The following is a 15801-nucleotide window of genomic DNA, read 5'->3' as shown; positions in this document are numbered from 1 at the left end:
AAAACAGAACTCCCAGGTTTACACCCTGGTCATTTCCACCCTAAATCTCAGTTAATTTAGGGAAGGCACAAATCTTAATAAACATATTACATGGTTGCATAGAAGACAGAAAGGAACAAAAGAAAAAAAATCAATGTTCCTATTTATATATTTCCCTTTTCTTTTAAGTACCTTTTTTAGCCAAATTGATTTTCCAGCTTCGCCCCGGAGCAAAGCCAACTCTTTACACAATTTCCTTTGCTCTCTTTTGTTCTAAGGGCCAGGACAGGCATCTACCGTTTATTCCTTCTCATGGGCTTTGCACTTGAGCTTCCTGTTCCTGTGCAAGAACATGTATTCTAATGGCTGTTGTAGGGGTTATGTAGGGGTCATAGCTGGCTCTATAGGTTGTCTGAGTTCCCAGGTTTGGTTGAAGTTTGCTGGGGGTGATGCAATGAAGGGGCTTGTGTTCTGGAAGGGTGTTGGGTAATTCCTATTGTGGCTTAGTGGCTTTTGTCCTATTTTGGCTCTTGGGTGAAGGTTGCTTCTAATCCTACCATTTTGCCTTTGTTTCAAAATATACTGTCTTGAATGGATTACCAAATCTGCATATCTAGTTTTTTTATTAAAAAACAAACTTTATTAAACATAAAAAGATAAAATACCATATCGAGTATATACAGAATACATTTATATTAATCCGAACATCATTATTTACTCACAACAAAAATAGAAAAAGAAAACAAAATAAAACAAAAGAGAAAAAAAATTTATCACATTCTTTATCTTGTTGAGGGTACCTATTTGTTAATTTTATTGTCTTACAGAATTTTACCTTGACTCTCCTTTCTTTTGAATTATCCAGTCGTACCATCTATTCCACGCTGTGTAGTATTTTGAGTCTACCTTATCTTTTAACTCAAATGTTAATTTATCCATTTCCACACAATTGTAAATTTTTTGGATTATTAGTTAATCTGTTGGCAATTGATCCATTTTCCAATATTGAGCTAGTGCCAAACTGGCTGCCGTAATTATATGTAATATTAAATATTTTGTTTCTTTCCTATGGTTTTCTTTGATCATGCCTAATAGAAAAAATTCTGGTTTAAACTCTATTTCCTCTGCTGTTATTTCTGTTAGCCAAGTTTTTATTTTTTCACAGTGTTTCCTAATTTTTGGGCAAAGCCACCAGACATGAAAGAAAGTGCCCTGTGCCTGTTTGCATTTCCAGCAAGTTGGGTTTAAATTCAGATAAATCTTCGCTAATCTCGAAGGGGCCAGATACCATCTATACCACATTTTATACTGATTCTCTTTATAAACTGCAGATTTTGTCATGGTATAATTAGCTTCCCACACTCTTTCCCAGTCCTCTAATTGTATATTATGTCCAATATTTCTTGCCCATGCTATCATTTGTCCTTTTACTAATTCTTCTGCTAAGTCAAATTCCAATAAGTATTTATAAATTTTTGAAATTAATTTTTCTTCCTTGGCTTCTAAAAGTTTATCTAATTAGTTCGGTTTTAGTTCAATTCCTCCTTCCTCTTGATCCTTTTTGTATCTTGTTTTTATCTGTAAGTAGGGCCACCAGTCTATCTGTATTCCTTGTTCTCTAAGTTGTTCCTGTGTTTTTAGTATTCCCTGGGAGTCCAATATTTCATTATATCTTATCATTTTTTGTATTGCCAGTGTGTTGGGGTGTATTGTCGCCTCCATTGTGGATAACCATCCAAGAACTTTCATGTAATGTTTGTTTTTGATTTCTCGCCATGTACAAATTAATGAATCTCTTAGTATATGATTACTAAAATATTTATATGTTTGGTTCCCAGCGTTCCATAAGAAGGCGTGCCACCCCATCAACAAATCATGTCCTTCTAATTTTAATAGTCTTTGATTTTTCAAATTCATCCATCCTCTAATCCATGTCAGACTTGTTGCTTTGTAGTATGTTTTCCATGCTGGCAATCCAAATCCACCTCTGGTTCTATCGTCTTGCAATATACTTAATTTGATTCTTGGTTTTTTCCCTTCCCATACAAATTTTGTAGTTATTTTATTCAAATTATTGAAAAAAAAATTATCCAATTTTACCGGGATTGTTTGAAATAAATAAAGGAGTCTCGGCAGTACATTCATCTTTATCGCTGCTATCCTCCCTAATAGTGATAATTTCAATTTCCCCCATTTTTCTAAATCTTCTTTTATTTGTTGGACTAAGGTTCCATAATTGTTCTCCTTTATGGTTGCACAACTAGCTGTCAAATTTATACCTAAATATTTCACCTTTTTTACTACCTGTAATCCTAGTTCGTTAACTAATTCTTCTATTTGTTTTCCTGTTATATTTTTCGTTAACATTGTAGTCTTATCTTTATTAATTTTAAACCTGCTACTTTTCCAAATTCCTCTATCTCTTATATTAATATTGGTCCTGTTTTTAATGGTTCTTCTAAGAAGAATACAAGGTCATCCGCAAATGCTTGGACCTTGTATTCTTCTCGTTTTACATTTAGTCCTTTCATTTTTTTATTTGATCTAATTCTTATAATGTTATAAATTTTCCAATGTTAAAATAAAAAGTAAAGGTGAAAGTGGACATCCCTGCCGTACTCCTTTATTTATTTCAAATAATTTAGTAGAGTCTCCATTTACTAGTATACTTGCTTTTTGTTTCATATATATAGAGGCTATCATTTTTTCAAATCTCTCCCCGAATTTCATGTTTTTTATTTGCTGAATCATCATTGACCTGATCAAAAGCTTTTTGTGCATCCAGAAACACCAGTGCTACCTGCCTCTCTGGATGTACCTCATAATATTCTAATACATTAATTACTGTTCTTATATTGTTTTTTATTTGTCTCGTTGGTAAAAACCCGTTTTGATCTGAGTGTATTCTATAATTCAATAATTTTTTCATCCTATTTGCCAATATATTCATAAAAATTTTGTAATCAGTGTTTAATAAAGAAATCGGTCTATAATTTTTTATTTGTGTTATATCTGCTCCTTCCTTCGGTATCAGCGAAATGGATTCCTTCGGTATCAGCTTCCCTCCATGAGTCTGGTAGTTTTGCCTCTGTCAATGCCTCATTACATGTTTCTAGTAGTATCCAATTCAATGTTTCTCCTAGTCCTTTATAGAATTCAATTGGTAACCCAACTGCCCCTGGGATTTTATTATTTTTTTGCTTCTTAATCGCTTCCTTTAGCTCTTCTATGGTGATATCCCTATTTAATATATCTTTTTCTTCCTCTGTTAATGCCGACATTCTCTCCCCACTCAGATATTGATTTATTTCTTCGGCTGTCACTTTATCCTGCTCATAAAGTTCTTGAAAGAATTGAATTACTATCTCCTTTTTCTTTTCTAAACTATGTTGCATTTTACCCCTTTTGTCCTGTAGTTGTTGAATTATTCTTTTCTCCCTTTCTTTTCTCAATCTATAAGCAAGCCACCTCCCTGGCTTATTCGCGTGCTCAAAATGGTTCTGTTTTATAAATTTCAATGCCTTTACATAATTTTCCTGTTCTAATATATTCAATTTATGTTTAGCTGCTATCCATTTACCTCTAGTTTGCTCATCCCCAGGATTATCTTGTAATTTTCCTTCCCAATTTTTAATCTCTTCTTGTACATTATTATATTCTTTTTCCCTCTCCTTTTTTCATTTTACATTATAAGCTATCGTTAATCCTCTCACATAAGCTTTCATTGTGTCCCATAAATTCTGAAGGGAGGTGTGATATTTTGTATTATCTTTAAAAAACAATTTTAATTCCTTTTCCATTTGTTCAATATATTCCTTTTCCTTCAATATCTGTGGGTTCATCATTCATCTACTCTTTTTCCTCTGTTGTCCTTTCCATATCAACATTACTGGGTTATGGCCAGCCCAATTGTTTGCCATTATTTCTACTATTTCTACTTCTTGTATAAGTATTTTAGTTACCCATGCCATGTCTATTCTAGACCAGGACTTATGGGGATTGGAATAATATGTGAAATTCTTTACCTCAGGATTATAAAATCTCCAACTATCTACTAAATTTAGTTCTTCTACTAGATCCATAAAAGTTCTAGACAGCACATTTTTCTTTTTTTTTATTGCTCTGATCACTTCTATAATCCTTTTTTACATCTACAATTGCGTTGAAATCGCCAATCAAACATACATTCTTCATTTTTTGTTCTATTATTTTTTCATGTACTTTTTGTAAAATTCTGTTTGTCCACTATTCGGCGCATATATGACCACCAATAAAATATTTTTATATTTAAATTTTACCTCTATCATCAATATTCTTCCTACTGAATCTGCATACTTCAAGTTACTCTCTATTCCTTCTTTAATGTACACCACTATTCCTCTTTTCTTTTCTTCTGCTAGTGTTACAAATGATTTACCTAATTTTTTGCATTGTAAGTATTTTTCTTATGTGTACCTCTTGGAGGCACACAATATCCATTTTTTGTTTTACTGCTTTTCTAAAAACTTGATGTCATTTGGCTGGAGAGTTAAGACCATTTACATTCAATGATAAGATTTTTAAATTCTGTTCCATTCCTTAGTGGTTGTCCTATACGTTCTTTCCTATTACTTCCTGTCCTTTCTCTTGGCTCTTGTTCTCACTCCTTCTTCCTCTTGGATTTCTCCTTCTTCCTCTTTATCTCCCTCCTCTAGTACTTTTTCTCGTTCCTCTTGTCTCTGTTTCCCTTTAGTTCTCCATTCAGGCTCCTCCCTGTTACTGTTTGTTCCTTCTATGCCCATCACTTGGTCATGTAGATGCTGTGCTTTATTTTGTGAGTCCACTTTTATTTTTTTCCCCTGCCACGACACCAATATTCCTTCTGGTGTTATCCATCTGAACGGTATATGCTGCTTATTTAATAGTGTGGCTAGGAACCAATATTCCTTTCTCAATTCCCTTATTCTCTTAGGGACTTGCTTTAATGTAATTATTTCCTTGCTTCTATAAAACATAGGTTCATTTTTCGTTATTTTATAAACAATGTCTCTCACTTTTCGTCGCACAAATCTTACATGGACCTCCCTTGGTAATTTATATTGTCTGGCATAATTCGTGTGGCCTCTATAAACCTCGTCCAACTCGTTTATTATTTCATCTTTATCTCATTGAAGAGCCTCTGCGATCACTTCTGCCATCACCAATGTTAAGTCCTCTTCTCTATCTTCAACCACGTTTTGAAATTGCAGGTAAAATGCAGCTCTCTCCATCTCCAGATGTGCCACTGTATTTTCCAGTTCTTTATTTAGTCCCATCATTTTCTGATCCAGTGAGTCCAATTTTTCTTCTATTTGTTCTGTTCTTTTTTCTATGACTGTTATTCGTTGGTCATTTTTTTGTATAATTTCTTGTATTGAATCCATCTTTTCGTCTAATTTTTGAATATCACTTTTAACTTCTTTTTTGACCTCATCCATATCCCTCCTTGTTTCTTCGTGGTTCTTTGTCATACATTCCTGCATTTTTATCATAGTCTCTTGAATTGTTACAAGGGTAGCCTGCATGGTTTGCATACTCAAAGTAGGGAGTTGTTTTTCTGATGGGAACATCCCTTCTATTGTTCTCTGTGCTGCAGGAGAAGCCGCTGGTCCAATCAATGTCGAGGTAGTTTTCTTTCCCGTTTTCACGGTGGTTGTAGTGGTGCTGGTCATTTCCTTTAGTATTCTATACTGTTCTCCTAAAATCCTATCTATCTTTTCCCAGATCACCATCCACTTTGTATTCAACTTCCTTTCCCTCTCTTCTCTGCCTATCTCCCGCTACTAAATTGTACAATAATCCTCTACCCTTCACAATGTATTATATCTCAAAAACCTAGTTTTATAATGTGATTTTTACTTGATTAATATATTTTCCTTTAAAAAGAAAAATTCATAAATACCTTAATTAATAGTTACCTTAATTAATTGATAATTGATTCAATAATTATATTATTACAACTTAATCCTTTTAAAAAAGTCTAATATTAACTTTATATATTTGTTTGAATATTAAATAAACAAATCAAAAGAAGGGGATAGAGAAAAGAGAAAGAGAAAAGATTGAAAAGAGAAGATCAGAGTCAAAGAGACAATAAATAGCTAATAATAATTTGCTGTTAATTACTTATAAATATAAAATTTACTCTATAAATAATAAATATATCAATATATAAATTATATATAAATATACACAGTACTTTCAGTTCTTACATATTTTTAGAGTTCAAGTTTATATTTAAGAGTTCAAGTATAGTCTTTCCTTTGAGGTTTAATCTCTCACTCAAAAAGTGGTAATCAACTAATCCTTATCTTTAAAATGGAGATTTTCAATCTGCCCTGTCACTCTGGTGCGATCTTTATTTTTGCCTGTCCGCACTTCTACTTCCGTTAGAGCAACAATTGTAGGGATAAACACAGAACCTCTTGTTCAGTTCGTCTCTCTTTCCTAGCTTTCTGGAACACTCACTTTTCTTCCAATTGTCTCCTTTTCCACTCCCCTGGTGCTCTTCTGCTGGTCTAAGGTTTGCCCTCTTCACGTTTGCTCTGTCGCTTGCCGCCCGTTCACTTTCAGAGCCATCTTTCCTGTCCACTGCCCCTCCGGTCTGTTTTTCTCAAATAATCCAAAAAAACTTAAAACTTTTACTTTTCCGCTCTCACTGCCGCATCTTGCACCCTTTTCACTTTCTGCTTCCTGCTGTTCTCAATCGGGATGTCAGGTCCTTGGGTCAGCCATACCGGCTGTCTTCTTCTGCATCTGGATTGAGGGTTCTTCTTGGTGTGGTGGGAGACTGCACCTCTCCACACCTCCTCTGAAGCTTCCCCTCTTTCTTGCCGGTCCCACCAGAACTGATCCTCTCCCTTAGGGGTTGCCAAAACGCCAGAAAATCAGCACTGGGAACGGAGCGATTTCCCCCCGTGCTGCCTCAACTCCACGTCAGTGCCGGAAGTCCAAATCTGCATTTCTAAAAGCTGGCCTCAGCATCTGCTGGGTTATTAAGAAAGACTTGGAGGCTGCTTTCTGCCTCAAAAAAACCCCATGTTTCTCCATTTCTCCCTTTGGGGAAATATAATAATCTGCTCTTTTTAATATTCCTCAAAATATTTCATTCTTCTAGGTCGGAGGTGGCTTCCCACAATATCACAGATAATTTTTGGTTAATAGCCAACTGTTCAGAAACTGTTTAAAGTTATGTGTCAGGGTTCCAAGTAACACTCCCAATGAAAGAAGACTCCAAAGCTAGAAATTCCTCAAAGTTCCATTTTATTAGAGATGTCATATTGGCACATCTGGGAAAACCCGAATCTGAAAGCTTCCAGGTTTTCCACACCCAAAGAAAGTCCAAGTCCCTTCCCCTGCACCCACATGTCCATCACATGGTCCGATCAGTGCATAGTCCCATCTGGAGATGTCTCCCAGTCATGCCACTCCAGGTGCAGGCTGAAAGTCCTTGACTCTCAGAGAAAGGAATGTTATTAGGGCTAGATATCTCCACCACTCCATGCAATCCACCCTCCCAGTTTCCCACAGCACTAAGCATGGCAGCCCTGAAGATCCAAAGAAAAAGAGGAAGCTAATAGGGAAGATTGCTAGCCGCTCCTGCAACTTTCATACTATCTATCCTCCATAGTACCCATTCCCATCAAGCTGCACTTGTATCAGGCTATAGCAGCCACTTGTATACTCTTCTGCCCTCCAGAGCATCCATCCCCTGCCCAGTACAGTACATTTGTGCAGTGCTGCATTGCAACCATTTACCTGCTCATCAGCCACCTGAGATTTGTAATTTCCTACTAGCTTCCCCATTGACTTTGCTTTTTGGAAGCCAGTAGGAAGTTGCTTGAAGACCTACAATCCTCACTCAGCGAAGGCAACAGAGATTACTGAAATTGTTGTTTTTAAGTAATGTGGCTACATGTGTTTTATAGCTGCATTGCTTAGCAATGCAAATTAGTCTCAAATACCATGATTTAGCCACGACAACTTGTACTCCCCCTTCATAATTATTACTAAAGATATTAATTACAATATTAATTATATTCAGAAAAAATATGGGAAGGAAGGAAGGAAGGAAGGAAGGAAGGAAGGAAGGAAGGAAGGAAGGAAGGAAGGAAGGAAGGAAGGAAGGAAGGAAGGAAGGAAAATATTTATCTTTATATACCATATATATACCGCACATCTATGGATAAGTCAAACCCAATTTTGGAGGTGCATTTTGGGACCTAAATTCTCAACTTATTTTCAAGTATATAGGAACACTCTTGGTTAGATTGAAAGAGGGAGTGGGTTGTCCAACAAGAAGAGGAAGGAAGAAGTGGGGGGGGGAGGAGGAAAACTACAGTTGAGCCATACTATAAAAAACTAGCTTTTATTGTCAGCCTAACATTTGCTTGTGTTAATATTAGATAATCTGTTATTCATTAAATCTAATTGGACATTCCTACCTGTGGGCATTTGAAAATTATGCTTGCAGTGTGATTTGTTCTTCCTAGTGCAGATGGACAAAACAGAACTGATACTTCAGTAGTGGAATGAGGAGCAACAGTCAACTGCAAAAACATGGATAGGGAAGAGAGAGATGAAAAGCAAGCAAGTAAACAAACAAACAAAAAACCCCAATGTTCTTTTTTTTCTTTCCTTTCCTTTTTTTCAAGCCAATTCTTTTCTTGTTTCTTGTATCAGCACTGTTGATGTTTACATGATTAAGATGTTCCACTATGTGACTTCCCTACTCTCAGCATGCAGGATCTGCTAAAATTGATAAATGCACTGCAGTAAACAGTACTAAGTGAAATCACAGCATGCTTATTCCCTAGAAACTATAGAATATGTTGCTAACCACAAAAATGGAACTGGGGTTGCTTTTAAAATATGGGGGGGAAAGAGAGCTTCAGTTTTTCAAGTCATACACTGCTGCCAAATTTCTTCTTCTTTTTTTTGCACATCACAGAGATACTTTTAAGTCTTGCGTGTGACACAATTTTAAAAAGTCAAAATGCAATTTTAACGAGCATTATCCAAGTTATTTTCACATTCACAAATAAAATAATTTTCAATCCAGTTTCAATAGTGTTAGTTTATTGCAGCCTGATTTAATCTATCCCTCTAAACTGTATCCCCGTTTGGCTAATTGGGGCTGGACAATAAATTTTCTCAAGGAGCCACATAAGAAACTGGGACTGTTATGGAGGGCTGCCACTGCCACCTCCACGATGCCACTCTGTTCTTGCCCCATCCCCCACCGCCACTGCCACCACAAGACAGGGAAAACTGAAAGGCTGAATGTGGCCCACAAGTCGTAAAATGCCCATTATTAATATTATAGTCAAACAAATACATAAAAATCGCAGACAACAGTTATCTTCTACAACAAAACTGATAATTTCATGTTCTAGAAACAATCTGGGAAGTAGTTCTACTAAGGAAAAGGATCTTACTGTGATGAAAAATAGGTTGCCCTCATCTACTCTTGTTCATTTATTGGATACTGCAATTCTAGTAACAAGAATGACCTTTCCAAGGAAAAAGTGATTCATTTTCCCTTGTCAACTGTCCGACTGGTGAACCCAAGAAAAGTAGGCACACTCAGGAACTTTAAAATCCCAAAAGTAAAACTTTATTGGATACATCATTTCGGCACTGAAGAAATAAAACCAGCTCTGAGATTTTCCCGTGCAATGCTGCATAGTTAAACATTAGTTTCCCCTTCTTTCCACCCATAGTGATCACACTGTCCAATTAAGAATCAGTCTTTTGTTTTGAGAACAGTTCATTTCTTTGTCAGACACCTGCAGAAGTGACTTTGGTGGGTTCTTGCCTTACACGGTCTATTCTTGGATTATCTGCATTCCTTCTCACCCTTCCCTCCCCCCAGTTCATTGGCAAGTTGAATAGCAATAAGTGTTCAAATGGTTCAGAAGTGGTTCAAACTTGACATGCTGGGGATAAAGGGAATCCTGGAAGAGATATAAATATGGGTTAACATCATAGTCACAATGGTTGGGATCCCACCTCTCCTCCAGATTTACTCAGATACTTGGAGTGGAAGTGTTTTATCAACTTGCTGCTCTTACATCTTTCGCTTTTACCCACTTTACTTCTGATGCTGGATATCCCCTCCATTATACTAAGTACTGTAAATTTCCCTTAAAATATCTGGAGATCCTGTTGATCTCTCCTGCCACCAGTATAGGCTGTGGAGGCTCTTTGCCTATGGGTCTTAGGTTGGAGCCTTGGACGGTTTCAACAGACTACAGCGGAATGCTGGGTGAACCCTCTCTAATATTTTTGGTAACCTTAACTATACTGTGACTGGGTTTATGACACGTACAACCAAGAAAGGACCTATGTAGTTAGGGATCAGCTTCTTTCAGGGTTGTCTCAACTTTAAGTATTTTGCAAATAAATAGATTCTATCCCCGATTTTAAAATCTTTTTGCAGAGCTCTCCTTTTATCAGCTTGTTTCTTTTATGATTCCCCCGCTTTCACTAATGCTTTCTGCATGTTCCCCCAAGAGCTTCTTAGGATGTCCATCCACTCTGTCTGTGTTACTAAGGAGGGAGGTTCCCTTGGGAATTCAGTCATAGGCAGTAACCACCTTGAATGGAGTAAAACCAGTGCTGCTATGCACTGATTTATTATAGGCCATCCCTGCAAATGGTAGAAGCTCTGCCTAGTTTGTTTGTTGATAGTTCACATATAGATAGTTCTCCATCATTGCATTGGTCCATTCTGTCACCCCATTAGTACTCAGATGGAACACTAGCCCTTAGGAGGATCCTATCAGGTTCAAAAATTTCCATCAAAACTTGCCAGTAAATTGCACCCTGTGATCTGAGATGATATGTTTTGGGACTCCATGCAGCTGTAGATGTGTTGCACAAACAGTTTGGCTAGTCTTTGAGCCAAAGGGAGTTTAGGACAGACAACATAATGAGCCTGTTTCGAAAACAGATTGTCCAAATCACAGTACTTCCACCACTCTCCGGCAACTCTACAATAAAGTCCATAGCGATTTCTTCCCATGGCCTGTTGGGTTTGGCTACCAGCTGCAAGAATCCAGGGGTTTTCCCTGGCATCCGTTTCATGGACACACACTGGGCAATTCATCACATAGCTCTCAATGACATTCTTCATCTTAGGCCACCAGAACTGTCTCTTAACTAGGTGGAGAGTCTTTAGTCTTTACAAATCCGAAATGGCCAGCCAGCTTTGCATCATGGGTCTAATGTAGAACATGGATTCGCAAGGACATATAGTTTGTCCCTTTCCAGGCCAGGTCTTCTCTCACTGCCATCTCATTCTGGTGGGCCTTGAACCACTCATTTTTCTGTAGGACTTCTTTCAGCTGATACATCAACCCTTCATTGGGCCATTGGAGAACAGCCAACTTCACCGCTTCTCAGAGCATTGGGCTGCCAGCTGCTGCAAGGATATGATGAAGCTGACTATCTCCTCCCAGGTGCTTTTGTAGTGAGACATCCAGGAGAGTATGGCTGCCAAAACCTTCTTTCCACCCAGCAGGTACTTGAGCATGAAATTGAACCAATTAAAATATTGTATCCAACGTACTTGCTTTGGTGAAAGTTTTCTTGAGGTCCTCAGAAACTCCATGTTCTTGTGGTCTGTCCACACCTTGAACAGAATCTTGCTGCCTTCTAAAAACTGCCTCCATGTCAATAGTGCCCACCGTACCGCACAGACCTCCTTCTCCCACACTGCCCAACGCCTCTCTGTGTAAGTACATTTATAGGATGTGTAGGTGCAAGGTTGTAGCTTTCCTTCAGCATTCCTCTGAAGTAGGACAGCCATATCACTGGCATCGGCTTGAATAACAAAAGGCTTGTCCAGGCTCGGGTGCTTCAGAACTGATTCATCCACTAAAAGCCGCATAAGCTTCTCAAACACTGCTTGACATTCCATAATCCAATTCAGCAGCTGGCTGGGCTTAGGCTTCATCCCACCCCCACACCCCTGTTTTGAGAAGCTTTGTGATTAGCAAGGCGATCTGGGCAAGTAAGGGGATGAACTGCCTATAGAAGTTGGCAAAGCCCAAAAAACTCTGCAGCTGTTTTCTCGTTCAAGAGGCTTCTCACTCCAGTATTGCTTTCACTTTTCCAGGATCCATCTCCATCCCCTCTTGGATGCCTGATATCCCAAATAGTTCAGACTGATCTTATGAAAGTCACACTTTGATAGCTTGGCATAAAGTTTGGCATACAGGAGTTTCCTCAGCACCTCGTGTACTAACTTCACATGCTCTTCCATCATCTCGGAATAGATAAAGATGTCACCAGGTACACCCACTTGCACAGATGCTCATGAACACTTTATTTATCAACTGCATAAACATGGCTGGGGGCCCTTGCAGTCCAAACGGCATCACACAAAATTGATAGTACTCTCAACAAACAGTTAAAAGCTATATTCCATTCATCACCCTCTTTAATCCTCACTTGGTAGTGTGCTTCCCTCAAGTCCAATTTGGTAAATATCTTCCCTTTGGATAGGTACCCCAACATGTCCTTCATGAGGGGGAGGGGGTACATGTTCTCAACACAGACATCATTAATTTCACAAAAATCCATGCACAGTCTCAGCGACCTGTCCTTTTTCTCTTTGAAAAGTACTAGGGCTGCCACTTGGGATTTTGCCGGTTGGATGAAACCCCTAGCCAGGTTTTTGTCCCTGAAATCCCTCAGTTCCTCTATCTCCCTGGGGATCATCGCATACATCTTTGGCTTGGGTAACCTAGCCCCCGGTAATATTTCTATCGCACAGTCAGTGGGGTGGTGCGGAGGGAGCACATCAGATTCCTTCTCGTTGAACACCTCTGCAAAGTCTCTGCACTCTCTTGGGATGGACAGCTCCCCTCAATCAGGTTCTGCTAGGGCATTCATTGGCTCCATCCTCCCCATCAGCTTTAGCTTCTTCACTGCTGGCTTTAAGCACCACTAGTCACTTTCCCAATCCACCGTGGGGTTACACTTTTTCAACCACAACCCCAATATCATCATCTCTGCCCTTTTTGGTGCTTTTACAAACTAGATTGTTTCTTCATGACTCCCTGCCCTCATGCTCACTGGCTCTGTTAGGTGGGCAACCCCCACCCCATGACTGAGACATCTGCTTGCTTGAACTTCATAGGCTGCCTCAATTTCCTTACTCTCAGCCCCAACTTCTGTATGGTTTTCAGGCTGACCAGACAGTGGGTGCAACCTATTAGTGTAGTAAAGACCCCTTGGGCTCCAGAATGGGGCATCATGACTCCACTCAGGCAGTGAAAGGGGCAATGACTATACTTCTCATTGGGTCATCTTCCTCCTCACTATTGCTCTCATAGAAGATTAGGTTGGGTTTATTGGTGGTCAGAGTTCTCTATCCTTTGCTGGACTGGGGAGAGACCTCTACAAATAGATATGCCAACCTTTGCCTTCTTTGGTACTTTTTCAGCTTTTGGCTGGCTTGGGGCCACAATTGGCTGAGGGGCTGGGCAAGTAGCGGCCCAATGGCCCTCCTGACTGCATCAGAAGCAGGCACCCTGCTGGACACTGTGGGGTCTCCTTTGGGGTTGAGAAGGAGGGGACTGCCAAGGTTCTCCATCCCAGTGACTCCTGGCTCTTTCAGGGTTGACAACCTTGCATGCTGCTTGTATTCCATCAGATCCAACTCAACTGCAGTTGCCAACTGGTACCATGCTTGGAGTTTGTCAGGGACCCTTGAGGCAGAGAATTCTGATACAACTCCCAATTCAGCCCATCTCAGAAATGGTAGACCAGCAATCCAAGACCAAATGGCAGTGGTTTCCGGCGTCCCATTATAGCCAGCTGGTTCCATCGCTGACTATTGGGGGGTGAGATTTTGGCCTCCTCAGAGAGGGCTCGCAACTTGGGTGGCCTCCTGGATGTGCGGCTGTCTCCAGAAGATCTTCTCTAAAAGATCCAGAAAGGGACGCAACTGGTGAATCAGGTGAACCTGATAAAAAGCCCCCCTGTGGCCAGGGGGGCTTTTTATCAGGTTCACCTGATTCACCAGTTGCGTCCCTTTCTGGATCAGGACTCCTTGCACACGGTCACTCATGCCCTCGTCACTCCCTGTCTGGACTACTGTAATGCTCTCTACATGGGGCTCCCCTTGAAGAGCACCCGGAGGCTCCAACTGGTCCAGAATGCGGCCGCATGGGTGATTATGGGAGTGACACGGCGCTCCCATGTAACACCTTTCCTGCGCGAGCTGCACTGGCTCCCAATGGTCTTCCGGGTGCGATTCAAGGTGTTGGTTACCATCTTTAGAGCACTCCATGGCTTAGGACCTGGGTACTTATGAGATCACCTTCTGCTATCGATAGCCTCCCACCGGCCAGTACGCTCCCACAGAGAGGAACTCCTCAGGGTGCCGTCGGTCAAACAATGTCGACTGGTGACCCCCAGGGGGAGAGCCTTCTCTGTGGGGGCATCCGCCCTCTGGAATGAATTGCCCCCGGAGATACGGATGATCCCTGACCTACGCACCTTTCGCCGTGCCCTCAAGACGTTATTGTTCCAACAAGCTGGGCTGGCCTAAACATTAATTTTGATGGGTTACTTTTATTTTATTTTTTAATGATGTCGGGGCCAATTTTAATATGTTCTTAAATTGCTTTTAAATTTTATATATGTGTTTGTTTTATTTTGGGGCTGTGCACCGCCCTGAGTCCTTTGGGAGAAGGGCGGTATAAAAATTAGATTAAATAAAATAAACAAATAAAATAAATCGCTCCGGCCACCCTCTCAGCTTTTCCACCAAGCCTTGGAATTCGTCGATGTACTCAGCCACCCATCTGGTCCCTTGCAATGATGATCCAGATTTCTGCTTCAGTTCAGCGTGCCTGTGAGGGGTCTCCGAATTGGTTCTGGAGCTCTTCCATGAAGGCGTCCACATTCCCCAACTCCAGCACCCCTTCGTTGTGGATGAGCACACCCAATCTGCTGCCTCACCCTCTATGCTCGCAGTGACATCACCACATTGTTCAGGTAGGCAGCCCCCATACTGGTCCATGTGGCTCCATGCCTGGTTCAGAAAGTAGGCTAGCTTCTCCAGTTTCCCTTCTCAGGCAGGGAGGCTCTTGATTGTCTTGGACCAGGACATTCCCAGCAGCAACCCCATTGCCTATGAGATCACCTGTGCCTGAACTCCCGCTGCACCCTGGGGCACTTGGTCTTGTCCCAAGGCCAACTGGGGAGGAATGGTCATCCCTTTGGGGCTCCCTACGCCTTGAGTCATGGTCCTCAGCATTGCGGGTTGGGTTCAGGAAAGCAAAGGCCCCACAGTGGCTCAGGGTTGACTGGCACCAGCTCCTGGTCCCAGGGAGGTTGAGTGCACTGATGTTGTGCCCCGCACTTTCATGCTCATGAATTGCTCTCAGTTGCTCCATTGAAGGATTCCAGCACACAGTCAGGAAGTTTCAGTCCACCGGCTCTTCCCAGTCCACTGTCCTTCTGGCAGTGCCCTCCTGGCTTTCCACTTCAATCCATGGGTTATGGCTACTCCCAGTAGGAATAGGGGGAATTCCGCCTCTGCGGCCTTTCCCACTTTTCCTTGCTCTGATTTCTCTGTTCACTCTTTGGATCAGATCATGACCACCTGTGCCCGGAATCTGCTAGCATTCCCACCAGCACCTCCTTGGATAGGGCTGCCCTGGCTTTTGCTGCCATCTCCGCTTTTCGTTCTGCACCAGACATCTTTCTCCATCTCCTCTTGCAGCACTCTTGGAAGTAGCCAAGTAGGCTGCGATATGGGTTAAAAAGAGAGCTGGTTTACTTTCC

General features: G+C 40.6%; 1 protein-coding gene across 1 annotated transcript in view; it reads right to left on the bottom strand.

The window, feature by feature from the left end:
- The window catches only part of CFAP47 (cilia and flagella associated protein 47), a 596979-nt gene that overhangs the window by 228974 nt on the left and 352204 nt on the right, over positions 1–15801 (bottom strand). The window contains exon 54 of the mRNA XM_087871295.1: positions 8442–8546. Within this exon, the coding sequence (XP_087727421.1) occupies positions 8442–8546 (105 nt within the window). The remainder of the gene's footprint in view (positions 1–8441; positions 8547–15801) is intronic.

Source organism: Pantherophis guttatus, chromosome 5, assembly GCF_059756535.1.
Source record: "Pantherophis guttatus breed Tessera chromosome 5, ASM5975653v1, whole genome shotgun sequence".
Lineage (NCBI taxonomy): Eukaryota > Metazoa > Chordata > Lepidosauria > Squamata > Colubridae > Pantherophis > Pantherophis guttatus.
This window is presented reverse-complemented; position numbering and strand designations above follow the sequence as displayed.